The 25,691-nt window shown below is 38.9% G+C and overlaps 1 protein-coding gene across 1 annotated transcript in view; it reads left to right on the top strand.

Annotated features, from left to right (window-relative positions):
* antxr1c (ANTXR cell adhesion molecule 1c) overlaps positions 1-25,691 on the top strand; it is a 91,332-nt gene that overhangs the window by 32,683 nt on the left and 32,958 nt on the right. Inside the window, exons 10-15 of the mRNA XM_059946387.1 lie at positions 3,193-3,291; positions 10,628-10,697; positions 13,894-13,972; positions 15,391-15,486; positions 17,075-17,113; positions 19,217-19,312. Coding sequence (XP_059802370.1) covers positions 3,193-3,291; positions 10,628-10,697; positions 13,894-13,972; positions 15,391-15,486; positions 17,075-17,113; positions 19,217-19,312 — 479 coding nt within the window. The remainder of the gene's footprint in view (positions 1-3,192; positions 3,292-10,627; positions 10,698-13,893; positions 13,973-15,390; positions 15,487-17,074; positions 17,114-19,216; positions 19,313-25,691) is intronic.

The raw sequence follows: 25,691 nt of genomic DNA, 5'->3' as shown, positions 1-25,691 counted from the left end.
CTCATACAACTTCAACATAGCATCCCATTTCCTGTATTCAGTACTTTGGTTTATGAAGGCTAATGTGCCAAAAGCTTTCTTTACAGCCTTGTCTACATGTGACACCACTTTCAACGAATTATGGACCTGTATTCCCAGATCCCTTCGTTCTACTGCACTCCTCAGTGCCCATTGTGTAAGACCGACCCTGGTAGGTCCTACCAAAGTGTAATAAATACCTCACGCTGGTCTGCGTTAAATTCCATCTGACATTTTTCAGCCAGTTTTTACAGTCAGTCCAGGTCCCACTACAAGCTATGAGACCTGTCCTCACTGTCCACTACACCCCCAATCTTGGTGTCATCTGGAAATTTGCAGATGTGGGTTAAAGCTTCAGTTCACAAAGGAACTGTGATCACATGGAAAACATGTAAATGCCATACAGACAAAGATCAGGACTGAACTTGGGTCTCGGTATTGTGAGGTAGTGTGCTACTAGCTGTACTACTGTGCTGAACTCCAGTGAGCAGTAATGTTATAGGTCATTGACCAATGAAACACCTCTTCCAGAGGGTGACCCTCTGCGAGTGAGCAATAAGCTACAGGTAGGATGAACCTGGAGCTCTGATGGAAGTGTAAAATCGATCAGCCTAATCAGACCAAGCAATCAATGTCAAATCCAGACACCCTCACAGCCAATTCTCTTTAGGTAATCTTTGCCTTTTAATGAGGGTATGAATAAACCACCTTTCAGTGTATTGTCATGTTCAATTACTGCATGAAGTTAGCTGCAGGATATGCTTTGTGCCTTTTTTTTCTTCTAACATTAAAACATTTAGCTAATGAACTGAACTGACAGACTATGCTCAGACTGTTAGATTGGCTTCTCAAATCTTTAAACCTAGTGTAGTGATGAATGTTTTGGTTGGATTTATTATGAATATATTTTTCCATTTATAATTATTATATATTTTTTCAAGGAAAGAAAGAGGTACCAGGCTTAGTTTGTATTGTTAGCCATGGCTTTTGCTTTTAAAGCATCCATATATACACAGAAAGGTGCCAGAAAAGGGCCCACAATAAAGGATCCCACTCACCTTGCTTTCAGAGTGTTTCTCCCACTCCCATCAGGGTTGAAACTATACAGCATCCACGTCAGGACCAGCAGGATCAAAAACAGTAACATCTCCCAAACCATCTGGCTGATCAACTCCTTCATCCATTAACCCACCCCCCCCCCCACCACTGCTTTATCATTTCCTGCCAGAGTCACCTTTTGTACAGATACTTCTGTACCTAGCATCATTTTATGTTCCTACAATCAGTCTATCTATATGTGCGCTTATTGTGTTCTTCATGCTTGTTGTTTTGTTTTGTGTTGCATCAGATCTGGAGCAACAATCATTTCATTCTCAGCACTTCAAGTCAAGTCAACTTTTATTGTCATTTCGACCATAACTGCTGGTACAGTGCATAGTAAAAATGAGACAACGTTTTTCAGGACCATGGTTTACATGACACAGTACAAAAAATTAGACTGAACTACATAATAAAAAAAAACACAGAGAAAGCTGTACTAGACTACAAACCTACACTGGACTGCATAAAGTGCACAAAAACATTATTGCATTATTTATTGCATTACAATAAATAATAAACAGGACAGTAGGGCAAGGTGTCAGTCCAGGCTTCGGGTATTGAGGAGTCTGATAGCTTGGGGGAAGAAACTGTTACATAGTCTGGTCGTGAGAGCCCGAATGCTTTGGAGCCTTTTTCCCAGACAGCAGGAGGGAGAAGAGATTGTATGAGGGGTGCATGGGGTCACCCCTCATACAATCTCATGAAATGCTGTTTCCTTTGCGGATGCAGCGTATAGTGTAAATGTCCGTGATGGCAGGAAGACAGACACCAATGATCTTCTCAGCTGACTTCACTACCCGCTGCAGGGTCTTGCGATCCGAGATGATACAATTTCCGAACTTATGAACCAATTTCAGTACTTGTGTACTGAAGAACAAAAGTAAACTATCTTGAATCTGAATCTTTGTCAAAAGATTGTATGACTCTAGCGAAATACTGAGGGAGTCCTGAGGATGATTATATTGGACAAATGTTGATAAAAACACCCCATGGCACCTGAAGTATTAGTAATGATCTCTTGGCCCAAGTTTGAAGTGAACTAGGTCCTCTGTCTTGGTCAATATTAATATGTTAAAATCATTAAAAAGTAATATGATCTTGCTGTTTGTGGGATTTGTAGCATTTGACTGCAATTTTAGAATTTTTGATAGTGATTACTCATCCTAGAGCTTAATTGGATGTAAGGTGTTTAGGATGACCTAAATCAAGAAAGATGTTACTTAAATGTCAAACTTTCTTTTATTGTACTTTCTCATCTATTTCTTTCTCTCATGCATTTAATGAAATGATCCATGATGTTGAATAGCTTTGATCATCCTATTTCCAAGCAACATGAAATGTTGAACACTACGGTAATGAGATAAGTCAAATAAATTAAAATTTGTACTTGATTTATCATTCAAATAAATAAAATAATTTTTGAAACTAAATGCAGCACTGAAGTTAAAGATCATTGAGTAAGTGCCAGGCAATATTATACTAAAAAGAGATTTCCTTACATCAAGAAGAAATACAAAAATGCATCATATGTATGAAAAAATGGAATAATACATGTTAACTTACTTGCTTAAAACATTCAGGATTAGAGCATAAAGAAACACAAAGGAGTCCTATTAGTTGATGTTAGGATTGCATTGAATCCTCAGCTACTTTCACTGGACATCATATTGAATTCCCAACATGGAGTGTTCAAAGTATACAAAATGCTGGAGAAACTCAACAAGTCAGGCAGCATCTATGGAGGGGAATAAACAATCAACATTTCAGGCCAAGACCCTTCATTAGAACTCTGCTTATTCCCCTCCATAGATGCTGCCTAACTTGCTGAGTTCCAGCATTTTGCGTATGTGCTTAATACTTCCAGCATCTGCAGAATTCCTTGTGTTTATGGTGTGTTCAGGCTTGGGTACATGTTCTTTTTCACTTTGTTGTTCATTTTCAAATTTAATGCAATTTCCAGCATGCCTCAATACAAATGTTTGCATATTACAAATTTAAAGAACTAAAAAAATGTAGTTAGCTATGGTGTTGATGAATGTTTATAATGTTCATGTTACTTTACTGTTGTTACAGATTCTTATCAGGTTGTGATAAGAGGAAATGGATTCTCCCATGCACGAGATATTGATCAAGTTCTTTGTAGCTTTAAGATAAATAACACAATTGTGATAAGTAAGTACAGTTCTGAATTTATAAATTACCAGCTTGAATCCTGTGACTTTTTTCCATCAAAACAATTTTTATAAGAGTATCTGCATTTTGTCTCATCTTGTCTCATACCTAGTTATTGCTGAATTTAGGAACAAGTCATCTTGTTTGAATCTCTTTGGACAGGATAGCAAATACCTTTTGTTATTTGACAGCAAACGACATTTGGTATTCCAGATTTCACAAACTTTCAGTACATTTGACCACGTCGAATTTATAATTCAGATTACCAACATAATTAAACATATGGAGTTAATATGAAACTGAAATCAATGGTTTTACATTCCATGCATAATAGAAGAAAATTCTTCCTGCATTTAATATATACAGTGACTATTAATGATTCCCAAATATATTTAGAATTTGGTTTGTAGGATTGTTGCTGCTTTATGTATAACCAGGTAGTTCATCAATAGCTGATAATTATTATTTATCTATTTGCATACTGGATTCGGTAACTACAGTAGATCCCATTTCATTTTGATGTCGGTCTGAATATCATTAAACTAAAAGAATAATCCCAGTCTCTATCGTCAAAGTACTGACTCTCATCTTGAAAGCCTGCATTCAGGGTACAGTTTTGGCCTACATTTCCACTGAGAAACCCTTTAGAAGTCAAGTTTGCTAGTCTTGGCAAGGTCATCCGAAGGCAGGAGAAAAATTTCTTGAGGTGCTTCCTTTCCTGCACTCAAGCATACCTCTTGGCAGGTCAGTTGAAGAGCTATATTGATATAATCTATGGAAATACTAGTGAGATGAACCTTTCCTTGCTTTCCATTGAACAGAAAATGAACGAGTAAGGAAAACAAAGTCTTCATAAAGCCCCATTTATTGGCAATCTATTTTCCCACACATTGTGTAATAGTCCCAGAGTTCATGTTATGAGTTACAAAGGATTCAATAACCAAGTTTATATATCCGACACACTATAAAATTTTACTCTGAAACTTAAGCTTGTTTTCAGTTCGAGGTTTGGGTTCTATAAACAATAGACATAAATTACTTAAAGTCTGGCATTGACTGAAGCTGCGTAATAAGAAATAAGTGTTATATCATAGGAAAATACAGCACAGAAAAAGGGTATTCACTCTCTTACAGCAGTGCTGACTCTTTAAAAGAGATACTGAATTGTCCTATGCCCTAATGATAGTGTGCATTTTTGTCTCCAGAAATTTAGGTAATTCCTGTCAAAAATTTATTTTTGAGCCTCCTTACACTATCATTTTCAGGACTGCAATGCACACCATCACAAAGCACAAGAAGTTTTACTGCATGCCTCCCCCATATATTTTGTCATATACCTTTATTCATTATCCTTTGAATGTCACAATTCTGCCACTTCTAATCAATGATTATTTTAACACAATAATTTTGAGCAGACTGTGCTGAAATGAATGGAAAGCGTTTTTTTTTCCCCCAGAATTTAGCTGCTGCGATACATGTTCAGTGAGCATCTTAGTAGTGACATTGTTGGCAATGATGGATTACCTGGGGATATTTTTTTTGGCCATGGCTGACCATTGAGTATGGCTAAAAGATTGAGAGCAAGAGGCATAGACATACCCATCAGTAAAGAATCTCCTACCAGGGAATCCTAAGAGACACCACATCCTAACTGGACCTCTTTAACGGAGAATATAGCTGCAGTCTCTGTTCCATGACATTATGTAGGAGGAGGACATCAATCACAGTCTTGTGACTAGCAAGCTCTTTCCAGTTTACATTTACAGTCATCTTCCTCACTTCAGATTTCTTTTAAGATTTCTCCCAATTATCTATTCTATTTTGAAGTCTCCCAAGCACTGTGTTCATCTACTTTGATTTTAGTGAAGTGATATCTTAGACACTGTGATGAACATGAGGAGTAAAAATCTTTAAGTTACACCTCCATCTAAATGTGCAATGTGCAATTTATAGTAATTTATAAGTAGTATGTACAACAGAACAGTCAATATAACATAGAAATACAATTGTATCAGCATGAATTAATCACATTGATAACCTAGTGGAAGAAGCTGTCCTGGAGCCTGTTGGTTCTGGCTTTTATACTGTGGTATCACTTCCTAGATGGTAGCAGCTGGAACAGTTTGAGGTTGGGGTGACTTGGGTCCCTAATGATCCTCCGGGCATTTTTACACACCTGTCTTTGTAAATGTGGGAAATTCACATCTACAGATGTGTAGGGCTGTTCACACCACTCTCTGCAGAGTTCTGTGATTGTGGGAGGTACAGTTCCCATACCAGGCAGTGATGCAGCCAGTCAGGATGCTCTGAGTTGTGCCCCTATAGAAAGTTCTTCGGTTTTTGGGGCCCATTCCAAACTTCTGGAACTGTCTGGGGTAAAAGAGGCGCCGTTGTGCCTTTTTCACCACACAGCTGGTATGTACAGACCACATGAGATCCTCGGTGATGTGGATGCCGAGGAACTTAAAGCTGTTCACCCTCTCAACCCCAGATCCATTGATGTCAATAGGGGTTATCCCGTCTCCATTCCTCCTGTAATCCATAACCAGCTCCTTTGTTTTTGCAATATTGAGGGAGAAGTTGTTTTCTTGACTGGATTCTGATGCAGTCACAATGAAAGAGTGGTGATACATTCCCAAGGCTGACCAGTATGCGAATTTTATTCATTTTTCACGATCTGGGTGCTGCTGACTTGGCCAGCATCTATTGCCCATTGCTAAATACACATAGTGGTGAAGGACCTTCTTGGATTGCTGCAATTCTTCTAAAAGTACATCAGTGTGCAGTTGAGTAGTGAATTCTGGGATTGGGACTCAGCAGTGATAAGTTTCCAGGTCAGACTGGTGTGCAGTTTAGGAGTGACATTCCCACACATCTATTGCCTAGGTGCCTCTTGCAGAGGCTGTGGATTTGGGAGATGCAGTCATAGCAAGCATATGTAGTGCGGATGGTATGCACTGCAGTAACTAGATACTGGTGGTGGAGAAGCAATGTTTAGGATGGATAATAGAGTGCCAGTTAAATAGGGTATTTGTCCAGGATATGTAAAACTTCTTGAGAGTTGTTGGAACTGGCTTGGTGTACTAGTATCAATGACCTGTGCTCTTCTAATTTCTTCTGCCACCTAACCTGCCTACAGTAGACAGAATACTCCAAATCCACTGAAAGGACAGGTGGACAAAGGTCAGTGTCCTCTCCATGCTAAGATCCCACGCATTGGATGAATTCAGTTAGTTGTATCGGGCTGGCCACAGAGTTTGCATGCCTGACACCAAACTGTCAATCCAGCCACTTTATTTAAAGCTGTCACAGAAAAGATAAAGTAGATTCAAATATGTATTTAAACCTCCTTGAAAATTTGCAACATTCTCATAGAATTCTGGGATTCCTTGGTCCATGACTGCTTGAAGTGGAGAAGATCATATTGCAACCCTCACATCTAATCATCAGGAGCACACAGAAGATCAGTGTAAACAGTAGAAAGAGCACACTGCCTCATTGATGCACCATCAATAACTCTCGGAGACAGGAGGCGAACGATAGGCTTTTATTAGCTGCAAGGGACCACCACACAACATCCTGGAGACTGAGGGAGGAGCAGTGCCTCCAATCGCCTTTATACAGGGGTCTGTGGGAGGAGCCGCAGGAGCATTCAGCAGAGGGGCGTGTCCAGACAGGTATATGTAGTTCACCACACTCATAACTGCCCATCCCATCAAATAGCTCTGCTCCATATGTAGAAGAGTCTGCGTTCCCACAATGGGCTTCATTGATCAGCCTAGTACCCACAAAACTGGAGTAGAAGTTGGCTGCCCTTGAAATCCATAAGAATCATCATCATCCTCTAGGAACTGAATGGCATTCAATCACACTCCTGAAATGTGTTTTCTAGATGGTGGAGTGATTTCTGGGTATCAGAAGGTGAGCCATTCACTGCAGGACACCCAGCCAGTGACCTACTCTTATAGCCACGTTATTTTTGTGGCCAGTTCATTTCAGTACTGGTCATGGAGTCATCAGCACAGATACAGGCCCTTTTTGGTGCACACTGACACATCCAGCTATCCAAATATTCTTGAATTCAGCCCATATCCATTGAAGACCCATCCCTCCATGTGCCTCTCCAAGTACCTCATAAATAGTACTATTAACCCTGCTTCAACCACTCCCTCTGTCAGCTCATTCCACAATGCTCTGCATGAAAATGTTGCCCCTCAGGTCCCTTTTAAATCTTTTCCCTCACACTCTAAAATATGCCCTCTAGTTTTGGATTCCTTTAGCCTGGGGAAAAGAATGTTACCGTCCACCTTGTCTATGCCTCTCATAACTTTCAACATTTCTAAAAGGTAGTCCCTCATTCCCCTACAATCCAAGGAATAAAGACCTAGCATGGCCAATCTCTTCAATTAACTCAGGCTGTCTAGTCCTGGTAACATCCTCGTAAAATCTGCTTTGCACTCTTTCCAGTTTAATCACTTCTTTCCTATAAGACAGTATTCCAAGTGTTGCCTTACCGATGATTTATACAACTCAACATAATGTCCTAAGTTCTATACTCAATGTCCTGACTGGAACACCTTTTTCACTGGTCAATGGTGACTTCAGGATATTGACAGGGGGATTCTGCAGTGGTAGTGTCATTTTAAGTCAAAATCAGGTAGTTAAATGCTGCCTCATTGAAGATATGGTCATCACCTAATTCTTGTGGCACAAAAATAACTTTCCAATTATCAGCCTATTGCTGAATGTGGTTTAGATCTCATTGATTGCAGTCATGGACTACTTCAGTTTCTGAGAAGTTATCAATGGAATTGAATATCATATATGTGGCAGCACAGTAGCTTAATGCTATTTAACATTAGCAATGCAGGTTCAGTTCTGCTCTGTCTGTAAGGAGTTTGTACATTCTCCTCAGGACCCTATGGGTTTCTTCCTGGTGCTCCGGTTTCTTTCTACATTCTAAGGACATATGGGTTAGTAGGCTAATTGGTCATATTAGTATAATTGGGTATTATGGGCTTGTGGAGCAGGAAATGGCCTGTATTAATGCAGTATCTCTAAATAAAAATAAAATGAAATAAAGATATTCAGTAGTGAACACCTCCATTTGTGACAATATAATGAAAGGAAGATAAATGCTCAAACAGTAAAGATGGTTGTGCTGAAGAATACCATGAGGAATCATTGGAGCCATATCATGGATCTGGAATAATTGAACTCCAACAATCACATCTATCTTGCCACTTCCTCTGCAGCGTATTTCCCTGCACTTACACATCCTTCTGAAATGTAGTGGCCAGACTGGATATAGTTTAGGCAAATAGTACAGTATGGAACAGAATCCTAAAAGATTACACAGCATAAACTTCAGTCTTTCTCAGCAAATATGTTATATTTGTTAAAAATTATACAATCATACATTTGATTGCTTTAATGACTTTTTTTCCAATGTAGTGTAGTTTAACCTTGGTTAGCCTTGTGAATCAGTGTCCCTACATTTGCCAATGTTACCTCGTGCAACCATGTTCAGTTGTTTACACTCTTAGGAAGCATAATTGCTTCCATTTACTTTACCAACCATTATAAGATCATTATCTTTTTCTCATTTCTGTGGAATTATTGAGTAAGCCAAATGTCTCAGCCACCTCCTCCTGATCCAGCTGCCATAATGCCTTCCCTATTTATTAACAAAACATCTTTTTATCCAACTTAACTAACAATCAATTGTACATTCTCATGACTTAACAGACAGACACAGTAGAGGAGATCTGTATAAAATATAGAGGTTATTCAGTACAGTCCATCTTAGCGTATTGTAGAGTCATAATCATACAGAACGAAAACAGGCCATCAAGACCACTATGGGCATGCTAAATAGTGGGCACCCATCAGTATTAACACATCCTCTAGCACAGGGCCCATAGTCTTCTATGTCTAGGCAATATTAATATTTGTGTAGACTCCTCAAAAATGCTGTCAGTGACTGCTTCTTTCTGGCAGTGCATTCTAGGCAGTTGCCACTCTCTGGGTGAGAAAAAATCCTCCACAGAATCCAACATCCTCTACATCACTTAACCCCTACTCTAAATTTATACCCTCGGGTATTATGTACCTCTGATAAGGAGGAAAGACCCCTGTAGTCTACTCAATCTAAACCCCTCATAACTTATGCAATGCAGTTATGTTCTTTCTTAACCAGCTCCAATTTCTCCCATAACTGGTTGAATTTCCTCTGCATCCTTCAGCACTGTCAATGTGTGCTGCTATCAAGTCTTGGCAGCCGCACTTAATGTAGGGCTGAGGTTTTCTTTAGTGGCAAGCCTTCAACTCAAAAGCTAACCTTGCATAGATCTGAATGAGAGTTGAATGATTGCTCTGAACAGTGGAAAAAAAATAGACAAACATCTATTTAGTCACCTACGTAGGACCATTGGAAATGAATGTTTGCAAAACCTGATAGCATGTGGCTTGCCAAGAAATTCACCAGGAGCGCAAAAATGTCAAGATCATTTGCATGAATGTGTAAATAAGTGTAGGCCCAGGAGATTCTTGTGTTAACAATTTAGTTTTATAGCTTAAAATGAAAACAAATGGGGACCTGTTATTTACAATATATATTAATGATAGACCAAAGAGCAACGTATAATGCATCGAAGTTTGCTAATGAAGCAAAATTTTGTGAATCGGTTAGTTTTGAGAAGGCCAAAAAAGTTACGAGGTTATGGGTGAACAAGAATGGTGACAGACGAAATATAATGTGGGAAAATGCTATTTATGCACTTTGGTAGAAAAATTAGAAAAACTAAATTCATTGAAGATACTGATAAATATTGGTGCAACAAAGGACTTTTTGTATGTGGATTCATGAAATACAAGAAGTAAACATAAAGGATGCACCAAATAATTAGGACAATAAATAGTATTTTCTGATTTATTGCAATGGGCTTGAAGTACAATGGCAAGGAAACTTTGCTAAGGTTGTAAAAGACTAATGTACAGTGCTGTGCACTTGTGGTCTCCTTGGCTAAAATCAGGAATGACCTTGATATATATTTCTGGTCAATAGCCTGAAAAACCCTAATAGCATTAACAACACATTGTATACATCCAAAAATCATAAGTTAATGAATAATGGAGATAGCTTGTTTTTTGTACCACACTAAATGTTTTTATTAATATGACATTAATAACTGCTGTCCTTAACTCAGTAAAATATTTCAAGATTTAAACAAAGATTTATACTAAACATATTATACCATTCTGAGTATATTTTCATTATTTTGAAATATTCACAATTAACAAAGTTCCAGCATTCACAAATATTTATCTGTTTCAGCTGAGAAGCCTCATGCTGTGAACGATGATTATTTACTCTGCCCTGCTCCAGTAATAGATGAAGTTGGCATGTGAGTAATGCATTGTGATTTTTGTACATGCTAACTGGTTTAAATGTAATTCTTACTAGAACAAATGCTTACTCTTTTCTGAAGTAATGGTGCATGCGATTAAAGCTTCTCCAGCAATTAAGAATAATAAAATGATTCCTGTTCAGCAATCCAGGTCAGTTATCCTAAATGGTCATTTTTTTAGGTTCACTATTATTAACTTACTGAACACAATGGTATTAGTGCAAAGCTGTGATGACAGCAGAAAACAAACTTACATTGCAGCAGTTTGATCTTCAGCTGCAACATTCAGATATTGGATAGCTGCCCATTCTGAGGAGACGATATTGTGATTAGGTCCAAAATATGGCAATGGCTTTGGCTAAAGCTCCAGGTTTTACACAAACCTCTATAGGACCTCTCCATGTTCTTTGTTCGTGAATGCAGGTTTTCTACAGTCTATCTAAGGCACTAACAATGTCAAAGTGCATGCAATTAAATCTTCTCCAGCAAATTATAATATTTTACATTGAAGTCTTTACCTAGGTCCTCTACACTAGAACTCTATGTATACCATGTTCAGCAAGTAATGGGATTAGATCCTGTTAATCATTTCGAGAAGGAATGATGAAATGACGGGACAGGAAAACTTGCAAAGATCTTATAGAGTTCATTGAATGGAATTATATAATAAACTAGAGTTAACAAATATGAATGATCATTGTTAAAGAGTTAAGATGGGCTGAAATTATTTCAGAGGCAGTAAATATCAATGGCAAAGTTTTTTGTAAGCATATAAAAACATGCTTACAGGACAGCTTTGAGTCAGTGGACTGGAACAGCATCCAGGGATTCATCTTCGAGTCTGAATGAATATGCCACAGTTGTCACTGACTTAATTAAAACCTGCGTGGATGAGTGTGTGCCTACAAGAAAATGCTGTACATACCTAGATCAAAAGCCGTTGACTGCGGCCAAGAGATTTGTAGTCTGCTGAGGACTAGATCTGTGGTATTTGAGTCTGTGATCCAGAACTGTACAAGAAAGCCAGGTATAGCTTACTGAGGGCTATCTCAAGACCGAAAGAACTGTTTTGTTTGAGGTTAGAAATGGAATCAGAAGCACGTCAACCTTGGCTAGGTCTGCAGGCCAATACTTCTTGCAATGCAAAACCCAACATGAATGGCAGTGATGCTTCACTCACCGATTAGCTCAATCCCTTTTATGTAAGCGTTGAAAGGGAGAATAAAACTACATCTATAAGGATCCCTGCAGCACCTGTGATCTCTGTCTCAGAGGCCAATGTCAGAAAGTCTTTCAGGAGGGTGAACCCTTGCAAGGCAACAGGCCCTGGTGGTGTATCCGGTAGGGCTCTGAAAACCTGTGCCAACCGACTTTTCACTCTCTTTTCAAAGACCTTTTCACTCTCTCATTGCTACAGTTAGAAGCACCTGCTTCAAAAGGGCAACAATCATACCAGTGCTCAGGAAGAGCAGGGTGAGCTGACTTAACGCCTATTGTCCTGTTGCACTCATAGTTACGTTGAAATGCTTTAAGAATTTGGCTATGGTTAGAATCAACTCCTGCCTAAGCAAGGATCTCAACCAACTGCAATTTGCCATTTGTCACAATAGGTCTACAGCGGTAGTATCTCAGTTATATAATAGTAGAAAATATTTTAATAACTGGATATAAGATTACGATGAATTGACTTTTAGGCATGCATTAGTTGAGTTCAGACATACTGTATATTGATAATTTGGATATTCAAAGGAAGTCAGTATAGAAAGGGCATTGAAACTGTAAAAAATAAAAAAAAACTTAAAATTGCAGTTATTTCCAGTAGTCTAAAGAATTCTAAACATGAAGTTAATAAGGCTTTTTTAAAGCCATGAAGTACTTTGACAGCATGAGTGGGGAAAGAACTTTCTCTCGCTGTCCAAAAATGTCATTAAGGGGGTGACAAAAGAATTTTGGGGAAGTGCTTTTATATGGAGATTTACTAGAGCAAGGATTGTTTATCCAGAGAGCAGATGAGGCAAACTTCATTGTATCTTTAATTGGAAAAATACAAAATAGATTAGAAAAGAAATGCATGATAATGATAAAAGAATAGTGCTGTCAGATTAGTGGCATAGACACAACCAGCTGAATGGCATCTGCAATGTAAATTTCAGTATCTTAGAGATTCATTCTTCTTTAGTGGTTAAAGTTTTGCCCAATGTGCTTTCTGCTAAAATGGAAAAATCTTATGCAGTGAAAGCTTCAGCAGATCAAAACCACGTGCATTTCCATGTGACAATGTTAATCCAAAATTGAATTATTGAAAAATATTTGTAGGGAAATAATATCACAGTGAAAGCAGCTAAAAATTAGATGGATTCAACTTTACGTGCAGTCTCTGGTTAACCAGATATCTAAATAAAATAAAAGTGCAATACAAGTTGAAGTTTTTGTTTGAGTTGATTGACTGATTGTAGAATAAGAGCATGTTGTCAGTTTAATATGTAATTAAATCACTTAATCTTCTGTAAGTATGCCCCCAGAAGGTTACTGGAATGCTTCAATATTTTTATTACATCTAAATACAGAATATATATATTACAGTATTTTATTGAATATAATAGGCGCAAACTGAATATAATTTGCACCTATTGAAAGCTGGATACTGTATTGTACGTGAAAGTTCCTATCCCTGTTCCCATTCTGACTCTTTTTCCATGATGAGACCACTCTCAGGGTGGAGGAGCAAGACCTCATACTTTGTCTTGGTAGCCTGCAACCTGATGGAACGAACATTGATTTGTCCTTACGGTAAAAATTTCTTTCTTCCTTCCCTCTTCTCCTCTACCTCACTCTGGCCTCTTACTCTTCTCCTCAACTACCTATCAACTCCCCCAGGTACCTCTCCTTCTTCTCTTTCTCCTATACTCCACTCTCTTCTCATATCAGATTCCTTCTCCTGCCCTTTACTTTTCCCACCCACTTGGCTTCACCTGTCATCTTCTAAGTAGTCCTCCTTCCCCTCTCCCCACCTTTTTATTCTGGCGTCCAATCCCAAAGAAGGGTCTCAGCGTGAAATGTTGACTGTCTATTCATTTCCATAGATGCTGCTTGACCTGCTAAATTACTCCAACATTTTGTGTGTTCTGCTCTGGATTTTCAGCATCTGCAGTATCTCTTGTGTTTAATATCAAGATTGATGTTTTCCTTTTAGGGTGGTTTACCTGCAAGTGAGCATGAACCAGGGGTTAACATTCATCTCCAGTTCTGTCAGTATCACCAGCACACATTGCGTAAGTATGCATTAGATCATGCAACTGAAAAAGAGATTATTTACATTGTCCTCAAAGTAGTTTGGGAAGAAAATAATATACTCCGAGGGAAATGAAATAAAAATTATATTTTACTCATTATATAAGTATTCTTGCAATGAATAACAACATGCACTTGTTGAAAATCTCATGAAAAAAGAATGATCTTGGATCTATGGGAAAAAGGCTTCACAAAATAAGGCTGTGTAACTTTAATGGTTCTACATTCCACAGCAGTAGTCTTGAGAACTTCTGAAGGTTCAGCTTGAGACTGAGGAAGGGAAATCAGGTGAAGCTGAGAGGAAGAATTGGTTTTAATGTGGAAATTGAGAATAAAAGCAAAAAGAGTTCAATGTTAAATGAATAGGAAGTGATGACTGGGATATAAGGCTGAAGGGCATGATGAGAATTTAGATATAACACACAATAACAGGATTTGAAAGCTGAGGCAAGATTTTAAAGTCATTTCTGGAAAGCGTAAAGCTTATTCTTGGTATGGATGATAGTGCAGACCATCTAGATGAAGGTGAGGCTATATCATTTTAGATGAATTGTAATTTGTAGAAGATTTCACATAATATTTGGGGAAATCATACTTCAAGAAAATTAATATATGATTAAATATTTCCTAGTAACACTAGTATTTTAGTTAATTTTTCAAATGGATTTATTTTTATAGGTTTTAACTTCCCATTAGAAGTATTGAGAGAAGGCAAATTAATATTTAAAATTAGTAGAATAAAGTGTAATCAAAGAATTGCATGGAAATATAATAGGCAATTTCTCTTAGTTTTCTGTAGGTGTCCAATGAAAAACAAATGAAAAGCAGAAAATGCCAGGGATACTTAGCAGGTCAATCAGTATCTGTGGAGATAAAAACAATTAACGTTTCAGAATTAATCAAGGGCAATTGGCCTGGAATTTAACAATTTCTGTCTCCACACAGACTGCCCATTTCTGTTTATTTTAAATTTCTGATTTCCAGTATCTGCCACACAGAGCACATTGTTTTAAAGCTACATAACTTCTTTCTTCTATCATTTGTTTAAAGTGGGGTATTTTTCTCTCTTGATCTTATTTTAGCCTGTTTTTCTTTTAATCTTTTTAGCTGGAAGAGATCCCTGTTCATCTTACAAAACTATTTGCACTTCTCTGAGGCATCTTCGACTATTTTCTCTCATTATCTTCTTTATATAGAGTAAGTTTCTTCACCTCTTCCCACTCACGTGGAGCTAATACCTATTACTATATTTTCACCATTTATTCTGACCAAACATTTCTAAGTTCTGTGATTGATTTCAACTTGTTGTGCAAATTTTATTACATTGCAATTTATATTATGTTCTACTTCACACCATTTCCTACCAGATATTTGCTAATTATTATGTTTTTATTTATAGTCTAATGGAACAATCCTTCTAATTGCACTATTAGTTTTGTTCCTCCTGTTGGCTTTGGTCCTGCTGTGGTGGTTTTGGCCATTATGCTGCACTGTGGTAAGCTCCCAATCTGTTCTGAACTTATTAGCTATTACTGTCATTGATATTTAGCAATGATTACACATTCTGAAAACTGGAAATTTCTGCCATCCTTATTACTTAATTATAAAATAATTTTATCTCCATAAATGTAGCATTACTTTTCACAGTAGATTTCAGCATACTACCTAGAACAGTACAGGAGCAGGCCCTTTGTACCATGATTACCACAATAGCATAGCGATTAGCATAATGCTATTATATTGCCAACGAAATGGGTTCAATTTCCACTGCTGTCTGTAAGGAGTTCATATGTTCTCCTCATGAGTACATAGGTTTCCTCCCACATTCCAAAGACATACAGGCTCAGTCTAGTAAGTTGAGGGCATGCTGACATATGTAGGCTGCCCACAGCACATCCTTGAATTGTGTTAGTCGCTGACACAAACAAATTTAGACAACACATTTCATTATGTTTCAACATATCTGTGACAAATAAAGCTAATCTTAAAGATATTCATGCCAATCATCATGCCAATCAAATAGCAACATATATGATTGAATATTTAATCTCTACCACACTAGTGTAAGAAATGCCTGCAGAGACAGATGCCAGTTCAAGCTAAGTATCTCCCCATGGTAGGGTAAGGGAAATTAGTTCACCCTAGGGCATACTCACACACTTTCCCGGTGGTTCTCCCTAGAGCAGGGGTTCCCAACCTTTTTTATGCCATAGACCTTTACCTTTAACAGAGGGGTCTGTGGACCCCAGGTTGGGAACCCCTACCTTAGAGTGATGAAAATGAAACAAGTCACCACATCTCATTGATAAACATCCTAAAACACAGGCAAGTAGGTAAATGCACAATGTACTAACAGCACGGTGACAGGCATTGTATTGTGTCCCCTTATGCAACTGAATTTTGGAGGCTGGGTGCTGCAGCTGTATAACATGTTACTGTATCAGCAGCATGTTTCTATCAGAACCTCTAAATATGAGGGGTGATTGATGAATTTGTGGCCTAAAGTAGAAGGAGTCAATTTTAGGAAACCTAGCACATTTATTTTTCAACATAGTCCCCTACTATATTTACACACTTGATCCAGCGGTTGTGGAGCATACAGATCTTGGACCTCCAGAAAGTGTCCACAACAGGGGTGATTGATAAGTTCGTAGCCTAAGGTAGAAGGAGATGAGTTATACAGCTCTCGTTACATGCACATGCAGTTCAACTCTGAGTGATTATGCGGAAAGTTTGAAGTTAATAACTCATCTCCTTCTACCATAGGCAATGAACTTATCAGTAATCACGATACTGATATAACGAAGTGTTGTGTATGATTTATCTGAACAGAAGATCCATGTTAAAGTGCCCTTCTGTCTAGTAATGAAAATCTAAGATAGTAGAACACTGTTTACTTCAATATTTTCATTATAATTTGAAAACATGTGTCTTTTAAAAGGAGGGGTAGCATGCCTCATTTGAAATGAAATGACATGTTTCTTAATAAAAATGTATTCAATCAAAACAATTGCTATTCAAATTTACAAGTTTGCAAGAAAAAATGATACTTTGTTTTGTAAATAATCTTCCTTTCCAAATAGATAATTAAGGAACCACCACCTCCCCCAGTCTATCAAGATGTAAGTAAATGATCTTCATTTTGCTTCTTTCTTTTATTAGAATTTATATTTTAGTGGCAACTGCTAGCATCTGAATCTGTTCCCAGGATGTGGCTTTCCATTTCCGTCAGAGATATTCTCCTTCTTCAAAGAATGGGGCTTCCCTTCCTCCACCAATGATGCTGCCCTTGCCCACTTCTCCTCCATTTTCCAAATATCCATGCTCAGCCCATCATCCTGTCACCTTAACAGTGATAGAGTTTCTCCCGTCCTTACCCACATCCAACACATCATCCTCCGCAACTTCTGCCATCTCCAAAGAGATCCTACCACTAAACATATCATTACCTTCCCCCCCCCCCCATTTTTCCACACGGATCACTCCCTCTATGATTCTGTTGTCCATTCGTCTCTCCCCACTAATCTCCCTCCTGGCACTTCACTTAAACCTGCAACCTGCCCATTCAACCCCATTCTGGGCCCCCAAGTAGTCTTTCAAGGTGAGACATCACTTGACCTGCAAATGTGCTGGGGTCTTCTTTTGTGTCTGGTGCTCCCAATGCACCCTCCTCTACATTGGTGAGCCCTGTTGTGAATTGGAGAACTGTTTCATTGAATGCCTCCACTCCAAGGTCTCCTCTTGTGCCAAGATGAGGCACCCTTAGGGTAGGGGAGCAGCACCTTATATTTCATCTGCATAGCTTCCAACTTGATGACATGATTTCTCCTTTTGATAAAAAAAATTCTTCCTGTTCCACTCTTCCTCTATTTCCCACTCTGGCCTCTTACCTCTTCTTACCTGCCTATCATCTCCCCGTGGGTCCCCTCCTCCTTCCCTTTCTTCTGTGGTCCGCTTTCCCCTCCTATCAGACTCCTTCATCTCCAGCCCTTTAACTTTCCTACTCACCTGGCTTCATCTATCACCTTCTAGCTATCCTCCTTCCCCTCCCCTACTTTTTCATTCTGAAGTGTTTTCCCTTTCTTTCCAGTCCTTAGGCACGAATATATAGCTAGGTTACCCAACACTTTTGCACAGTACTGTATTTGTCAACGTGGAGTGGAGAGCAGGTTTGTAAACCTGGCAGGAGGAAGGGATGTTGGGAATGGCGAGAGTGGAGTGCTGCAGGAGAGGTGTGGGACAGGTGGTAGAGAAGTAGGTGCAGACAGACCTAGCTCTGAGACACCAGGCAAGGTCATTTCCTTCCAAACAACTGGTTTATTGATCATTACAGAATGTCTCTCTGCTGCTCCTGCTCTCTCCCCTATCCCTGCCTCCTTCCCACTTTCAGTACACAATAGAGACCCATATCAGAATCAGGTTTATCATTACTCACATACGTCATGAATGTATTTTTGTAGCAGCAGTACAGTGCAATACATAAAATTACTACAATTCTGTGAAAACATCTGAGGCTCCCTAGCTATATATATATGGCTAAGGTTTTTGCACAGTGCTGTATATATGTCATTTTAATTCATAACAGCACTGTTCGACTTCAGTTTGGTCAGTATAGTATAATTAAATCTCTAAATTTCAACTAAATAATATGCCTTAGTTTCAGGAAAGCTAGAACAGTAAGAGTTCAAGTTAGATAAAATAATCGCCTTCTTGTGCTAACTGGGTTATTAAAAGTCAAGGGTCAAGATTTTAACACAGAACTAGCAATAGATCTTTGTCACAGTACTACTGAAGTGTACCTCTGTGTAGTGTTGCAAATCTTTTGGACTGAAGAGCTCAACAGTTACAGGGAGGTCTGTGTTTCAGTGTTGATTACATTGAGATACAGTAGACAGAAGCATAATAAAGCATTTGTCCCCACATAATGACTCTCTTGGCATGAATTATCAGAATTTGTTGCTCTGTGAATAGAACATGAATCAATGCTGATGTTAAATGCCAAGTATTAGCTTTTTCTTTAATTACAAAGTTCCAAACAGGACACAGGATTCCTTTGTTTTACTTCAGTATGAACATGCACTTAGTTTTTAATTAACGCTTATGGTAACTTGGATTCAAAATTGAGGAACACTTGCTATTTGATATTTGCTTGAACTAATTCAGTGTTTGGCAGAATATCCAATGAGATTTTACACCATCTGGCAACTGTCTTTTGTTCTTTGCAGGACTCTGATGATGAATCCATGGCAAAGAAAAAGTGGCCAACAGTCGATGCATCATACTATGGAGGAAGAGGAGTGGGTGGCATTAAAAGAATGGAGGTTATTTATCATGCTTCTCATTGCGATTAAGTTTGAAACATATGCAGAATATTACTTTTTGAAAAATTATAAACAGTCATGAAAATACTTTCTTGCTTGCATCATATACATTGTATGTACATGACATGTGTTTGATCTTGATACCTTCTTCACAGCACAGCAAGACTGAGTTTGTGCCATACAATTTTGTATGTAAGTTATATTAAGCACAATGGAGGAATGATGATGGACAAGGTTCCTGTCTATGATATTTTATCATTTATAAGAATAGCAGTCTCCTTATGAGAGAAGAGGGCTTGGAATCTTTGACTTCCTCAGCTTCAGAGGACAGGAACATTGGTGATTAGAAAAATTTTGCAAATGACCAGCCAGTGGGGTTGGTCTGTGTGCAGTGGGTGTGAGTGAGCTGATAGTACAATGACCCTGGATAGAACATGGCAAATGTTGTAAGAGAAACCAACTGACCTGACAGATCAAGAGACCTAAAAATACCATTGGCACACACTATCACATCATGTAGTGTCAGGTTCCCTGAACAAGCCCTGTCAAAACAAGTCTCAACTCCTCAGTTAACTCCTTCCTTGGGTATCTTTAAATGCAAGTAAGAATTTTGTATCTGATGTCAGAAAGGGCATTGCACTTCATTTGACTGAATGTTTCTACTGTAAAGGTTCAACGCATATGAATGTCAGTGAAACAGAGCTCTCAAGTGAATTAGTGGAAGTGGGTATGTGCACATGAAGAGTTTAACTGCATTTAACAATCAGGTTTCAACTTTCCTTTTGTTATCTCTGCTTGGAGATGGCCTGTCTGACAGACCCCACCTCACCCCCAAAATCGTAGGAATCCAGATGCTATTAACTTCACTTTTTTGTGGAGTCAGCTGTCTGTTCATGGGTGGTGTCAACTTAATAGGATATCAAGCTGCTCCCTAGTGGCACATCACTCTTCCTGAGCACCTTCAAACTACTTCGATACAGCAAACCTCTAACTGATCAGTCTGACTGCTGAGAAACTGGAGGATGTCATGTAGCTTCCATTAGTGTTCCTGCAAGTGTCTCCTGAACCAGTAGGCACTGTTAATGGCATTGTAAATGAGTCCTTCAAGTCCTTGCAAAGATGTATACAGAATCTCCAGAGTAGAGTCTCTGGTCACCTGGCCCATGCAATGTTTTGCGGACTTAAGTAATTTCTTTGTCATCTCCTGCATTCGTTCAGGCTGTCCTTATTTTGCTAGTCACCTCGTTATGCATCCACACTGCCTGGTCATGAAAACCTTCTAATCATGGTCTTTTCCAGGGTCCTCAAATGCAGTATAGATGTCTCACCTCCAATGACCCCCATATTACTTTGGAAACCATTCAAATTAATGGACTCATTCTGCATGTGTCAGCGATGGTGGATGAGAAGATAAGGATCCCTCTGCTCAACACATCAATGCTCTGGCCATGGAGTTTGTTCTGTCTTGCATTAGAGCAAGAGGTTAGATGTCCTAGGATGTGACTAACTTATCTCTGACTTGTTCTTTCACTATGCACAGTTGTGGAAGTTGAGAACAAGCCGACTCCTGCGGTGAAGTAAGCTGTCATTGCTCCTCAGACTGTCGAAGCTGACAGTTAAGATGTTACAACCACCTGAGCCAAATATAAACACAGTTTAGCAGTGCAGCACTGGAAAATATCATCAGCCAAATCAGGTCTGGAGAGCATCCTCTCAACTTAGCAACACCTTGTTTGATCTAATATGATCAGAACAAATTTTCATTTTGCTACTTCTACTGCTACCATTGCCTCTGCAGAATTGGAATCAGGTTTATTATCATTATCTTATATGACATGGTATTTGTTGTCTTGTGGCAGCAGTATAGTGCAAACACAGAAAATTACCATAAATTACAAAATAAATAACACTGCAGAAAAAAATGTTATGATGAATTAGTATTCATAAGTTCAAGGACCATTCAGAAATCTAATAGTGGAGGAGAAGGTGCTGTTTCTGAATCATTGAGTATGGTTCTGTACCTCCTCCCTGATAGCAGTTAAGAAAAGAGGGCATGTCTCGAAATGTGAGGACCCTTAGTGATGGATGCTGCCTGCCTGATGACCCCTCTTGAAGAAGTCCTGGATGGTGGAATGGGTTGTGCCATGATGAAGATGGCTGAGTCTGCAATCCTTTGCAACCTCTTGTGATTTTGTGCACTAGAGCCTCCATACCAGGCTGTGATTCAACCAGTCAGACTGCTTTCCACTATACATTTATAAGCATTTGCAAGAGTCTATGGTAACATACCAAATTTCCTCAAACTCTGACTGACGTTGCCTCCTTCATGATTGCATTCATGTTCTTGGCCCATGATAAAATCTCTGAGGCACTGACATCCACTGGCTCCTCAATGAGGACATGAGCATGCTCTCCCAATCTCCCCTTCCTGAAGCCCACAATCAATTCTTTGGTCTTGCTGTGAGGTTGTTGTGGCAATACAATTCAACTAGCCAATCTATGTCACTCTTTTATGCCTCCTTGCTGCCATCTGGTATTTTACCAACAACAGTGATACCATCTGTAAATTTATAGAAAGCATTTGAGCTGTATTTATCCATACAGTCATGAATGTGGAAAGAATGGATAGTGAACTAAATATGCATCCTTGAGTTGCAGTACATTAATAGAGTGGTATGTTAAAACTGGTCTTGGGATTCATAAACTTCAAAGTAGCTGTTATAGATGCTGACCCTCATACATTGCCAACTGTACAAAAGTCCAAATTTAACAGTTACTCCAGCATTTATTTAAACAGAACATCTCTAAATGCCATTGAAATTTCATGTTTTGAGTGCAGTGCTGTCATTGTGTATATGTTGTGAGATGTTGGTGTGAGGCTTGTAATAGTGATAATGCGTATAAGGATGTGTACAGTATAAAGCCATATACAGTATTCTGGACAGTTGCTGATTGATAGGGATTATTAATAAGTGAATCATCCAATTTAATGCATTACCTGCAGCAAGTGATCTGGTTGATGGTAGTTGAAAATATATTCATGAACTTGACCATGCCTTTATGGCCTGATGTGTAATCTTGACCATTGTTACTTCCTTGTACTTCCTTCTGAGTGTGGCATTTCTCTTCACAAAGCATGTCTTCACATCTTCTCATGCACCAAAGCCTTCAGCAAAGCATCTGAGATCCATAGATCCCACTTTTCCCTGTGTAGTAAATACATTCTGTTCAGAAGACCCACCAACAGATTCTAGAGCTATAGTGTACCATGAAATCATTAGTGTCTGAAGTCAGAATTAATTGGCGTGGTGCCTGCATTGGATTAAATGGATGCGGGCTAATTGTACATTGTTAATTTGTATTTGCTTTTTTAAAGAACTCTAAATTAGCAAATGAGCTTAACCTTAGACATTATTTAGAGTATTTTAGTTATTCTTCTAATTCATATTAAGAGGAATATATAGAATGGACAACCAGCGCCTCTTACCCAGGGCACCACTGCTCAATACAAGAGGACATGGCTTTAAGGTAAGGGGTGGAGAGTTCAAGGGGGATATTAGATGAAGGTTTTTTTACTCAGAGAGTGGTTGGTGCGTGGAATGCACTGCCTGAGTCAGTGGTGGAGGCAGATACACTAGTGAAATTTAAGAGACTACTAGACAGGTATATGGAGGAATTTAAGGTGGGGGGTTATATGGGAGGCAGGGTTTAAGGGTTGGCACTGTGTTCTATGTTCCATATACAGTGGATTCCAGTTATTTGGGTCATCTGTTAATCAGGGCAATTGCTTATTTTGGACAAGAACAAAACCTAATCAGGAAATTAGCTGGATTCCCTTCATTTATTTAGGACACTTTGCCACTTAATTGGGTCAGGAGACTGTTGCTAAGCAGTTTCTAACTAGTGTCAGTCGCATGCACTTGTATGGCAGTTAGACTGAACAACATGCTTCGAGCACACTTTTTAAGAAGGCATAATTTCATGTGTTTATGTTAAAGAGACCAGTGATTTTTGTCACTGATAGCTGGCTAGAATTAAGCAGTAAGATGATTCAGAATTGTTTTGCTCACTGCAGTTTCAACCATTTAGGCCAGAAACGGTCAGTAGTGAAAATGAAATGATTTCACTACTTCAACAAGTTAGAAAGTACAAAGAATTTGAAGGCATTGGCAATCTTCTTGAATGTTACAAAGAAAATGAAGATTTGGAGATTGCAATGTTCAACAGCATTTTATGAAAGCAGTTCGTTATCTGCACTAGGTGTCTGCGCTGATTTTGTTCATTTACAGTCAAAAGAATGCAACTCAGATGAATTCTGCCATTGGTAAGTACAGTATTAGGAACAAAAACAGTTTCATTGTAGTACAGTTGTTCTGTATTCTGTAATTTGTTCTGTATTTTATTTAAATACATAATGTGTTTCTCAGTTTGTTTTTTTATATACCTTTTCAACTATTTCCATGAAACTTCAGCTAATTGGAGCAGCCACTTAGTTGGGCCAAAATGTGTTTGGACCTGATGTGTCCCAATTAACCAAAATCCACAGTATCTTATTTGAATGCAGTATTCTACATCCAAAAACTTTTCACTTCTATGATAAAAAACACATGTTTTAAGGTTGGTCTTAAGAAGTTGCAGCACTTCCCTAATTGCAGAGATTCATTCCATTGTTTTCAAAAAGGCTTTACATTTCCAAAAAAGGTTTGCATATACTGTACAACTAAAGAAATCAGCACTTTCATATTCCTTATGACTTAGGAAGGATCTATTTACCCCTTTGAATCTACACCAGCTCTAAGAGCACACCAATCAGTCCCATTCTCCCTGTAATCTATTCTTGATCATTAGCCCATTGACTCACCTGATTATCTTACACACAGTTTAAAGTAGGCATTTAACCTACTGGCTTGTCTGAGTTAAGGCAGGAAAGCAGTATATCCAGTAAAATCCCAGGCAAGTTGTTGGAGATCAATCATCCCTGTTCCTGGACATCACCACAGGAATTCCTCAGTGTTATCTTGTTATCTCAACTATCTTCAGCTGCTTCATCAATGACCTTTCTTCCATGAAGATATTTGCTGATGGTTGCACAATATTTAATTCCATTCCCCAAATCCTCAGCAATTCCTTTGAGGTACCAAAGCTAGACAATAATCAAATTAGTGTGAAGGGATGATGACCATCTCCAGAGAAGTGAATCTATCTGTTATTAATATGCAACTGCATTGCCATTGCTAGGGATTCTGCCATCAATCTCCTGTGTCAGCCACATAAACACAACGGCTACAACGTAATGTCTACCTTAATCAAAGCATGAACTTGCCTGCAACATCACTCTCATTGAGCTTCTAATTTGACAAGGTTCCTCTCTTTATGTTATTACAACTACTGTCAATAACAGCAAATCATAAACACAGGGGATTCTGCAGATGCTGGAAATCTTGAGCAAAACACACACAACATGTTGGAAGAATTCAGCAAGTCAGGCAACGTCTATGGAGGGGATCAAACTGTCACCATTTTAGGCTGAAATCCTTCATCATATTTGGAAAAGATGGAGCCAGAAGCCAGAATAAGAAGGTGAGGAGGGGAAGGAATAAAGCTGGCAGGTGAGCTCAGATGAGGTGAGGATGAAGAATCTTGGAGATGATAGGTGGAAGAGCTCAAGGGCTGAAGAAAAAGAAATCTAGTAAGAGAGGAAAGTAGACTTTGGAAGAAAGGGAAGGGGGAGGGGAAGGAGAGGGAACTGGTGGTCAGATGAGCAGAGAGGAGAGAGATGATGACCAAAAGGGCAGGGAGAGGGGAGTGATTATTGAAAGTTAGAGAAATTAATGCTCGTGCCATTAGGTTGGAATATAAGGTGTTGCGCCTTCATCCTGCATTTGGTCTCATCGAAGCAGTAGATGAGGCCATGGACAGACATACCAGAATAAGAATAGGAGATCAGATTGAAATGGGTAGCCACCAGCAGATCTTGTCTTTCAAGACAGAGCAGAGGTGCTAAACAAAGCAGTCTCCCCAATGTAGAGGAAGCCACAGGGGGAGCACTGGATACAATAGATGACCCCAGCAGACTCACAGATGCAATGTTGCCTCACCTGGAAGGGCTGGGACTGTGGTGAGGGAGGAACCTGCAAGGATAAGTGCCAGGAGGGAGATAAGTGGGGAGGAACGACTGGCCAAGGGAGTCACATAGAGAGTGATCCCTACAGAAAGTGGAGAGCTGGGGTGGGGAAAAATGTGATTAGAGGTAGAATCCTGTTGGCAATGCCCTTTATGCCATTTATTGAAGGTACAATGCTATCCTTAGATGCTCTGGCTGTGTGTAACCTCAAACCTATTATTGTAGTTGGCTCTGAACTTCTGTCAGAAATAATCC

The sequence above is a fragment of the Hypanus sabinus genome, chromosome 21, assembly GCF_030144855.1.
Source record: "Hypanus sabinus isolate sHypSab1 chromosome 21, sHypSab1.hap1, whole genome shotgun sequence".
Taxonomy (NCBI): domain Eukaryota; kingdom Metazoa; phylum Chordata; class Chondrichthyes; order Myliobatiformes; family Dasyatidae; genus Hypanus; species Hypanus sabinus.
The sequence above is the reverse complement of the archived record's forward strand: the minus strand, read 5'-3'. Positions and strand labels throughout refer to the sequence as shown.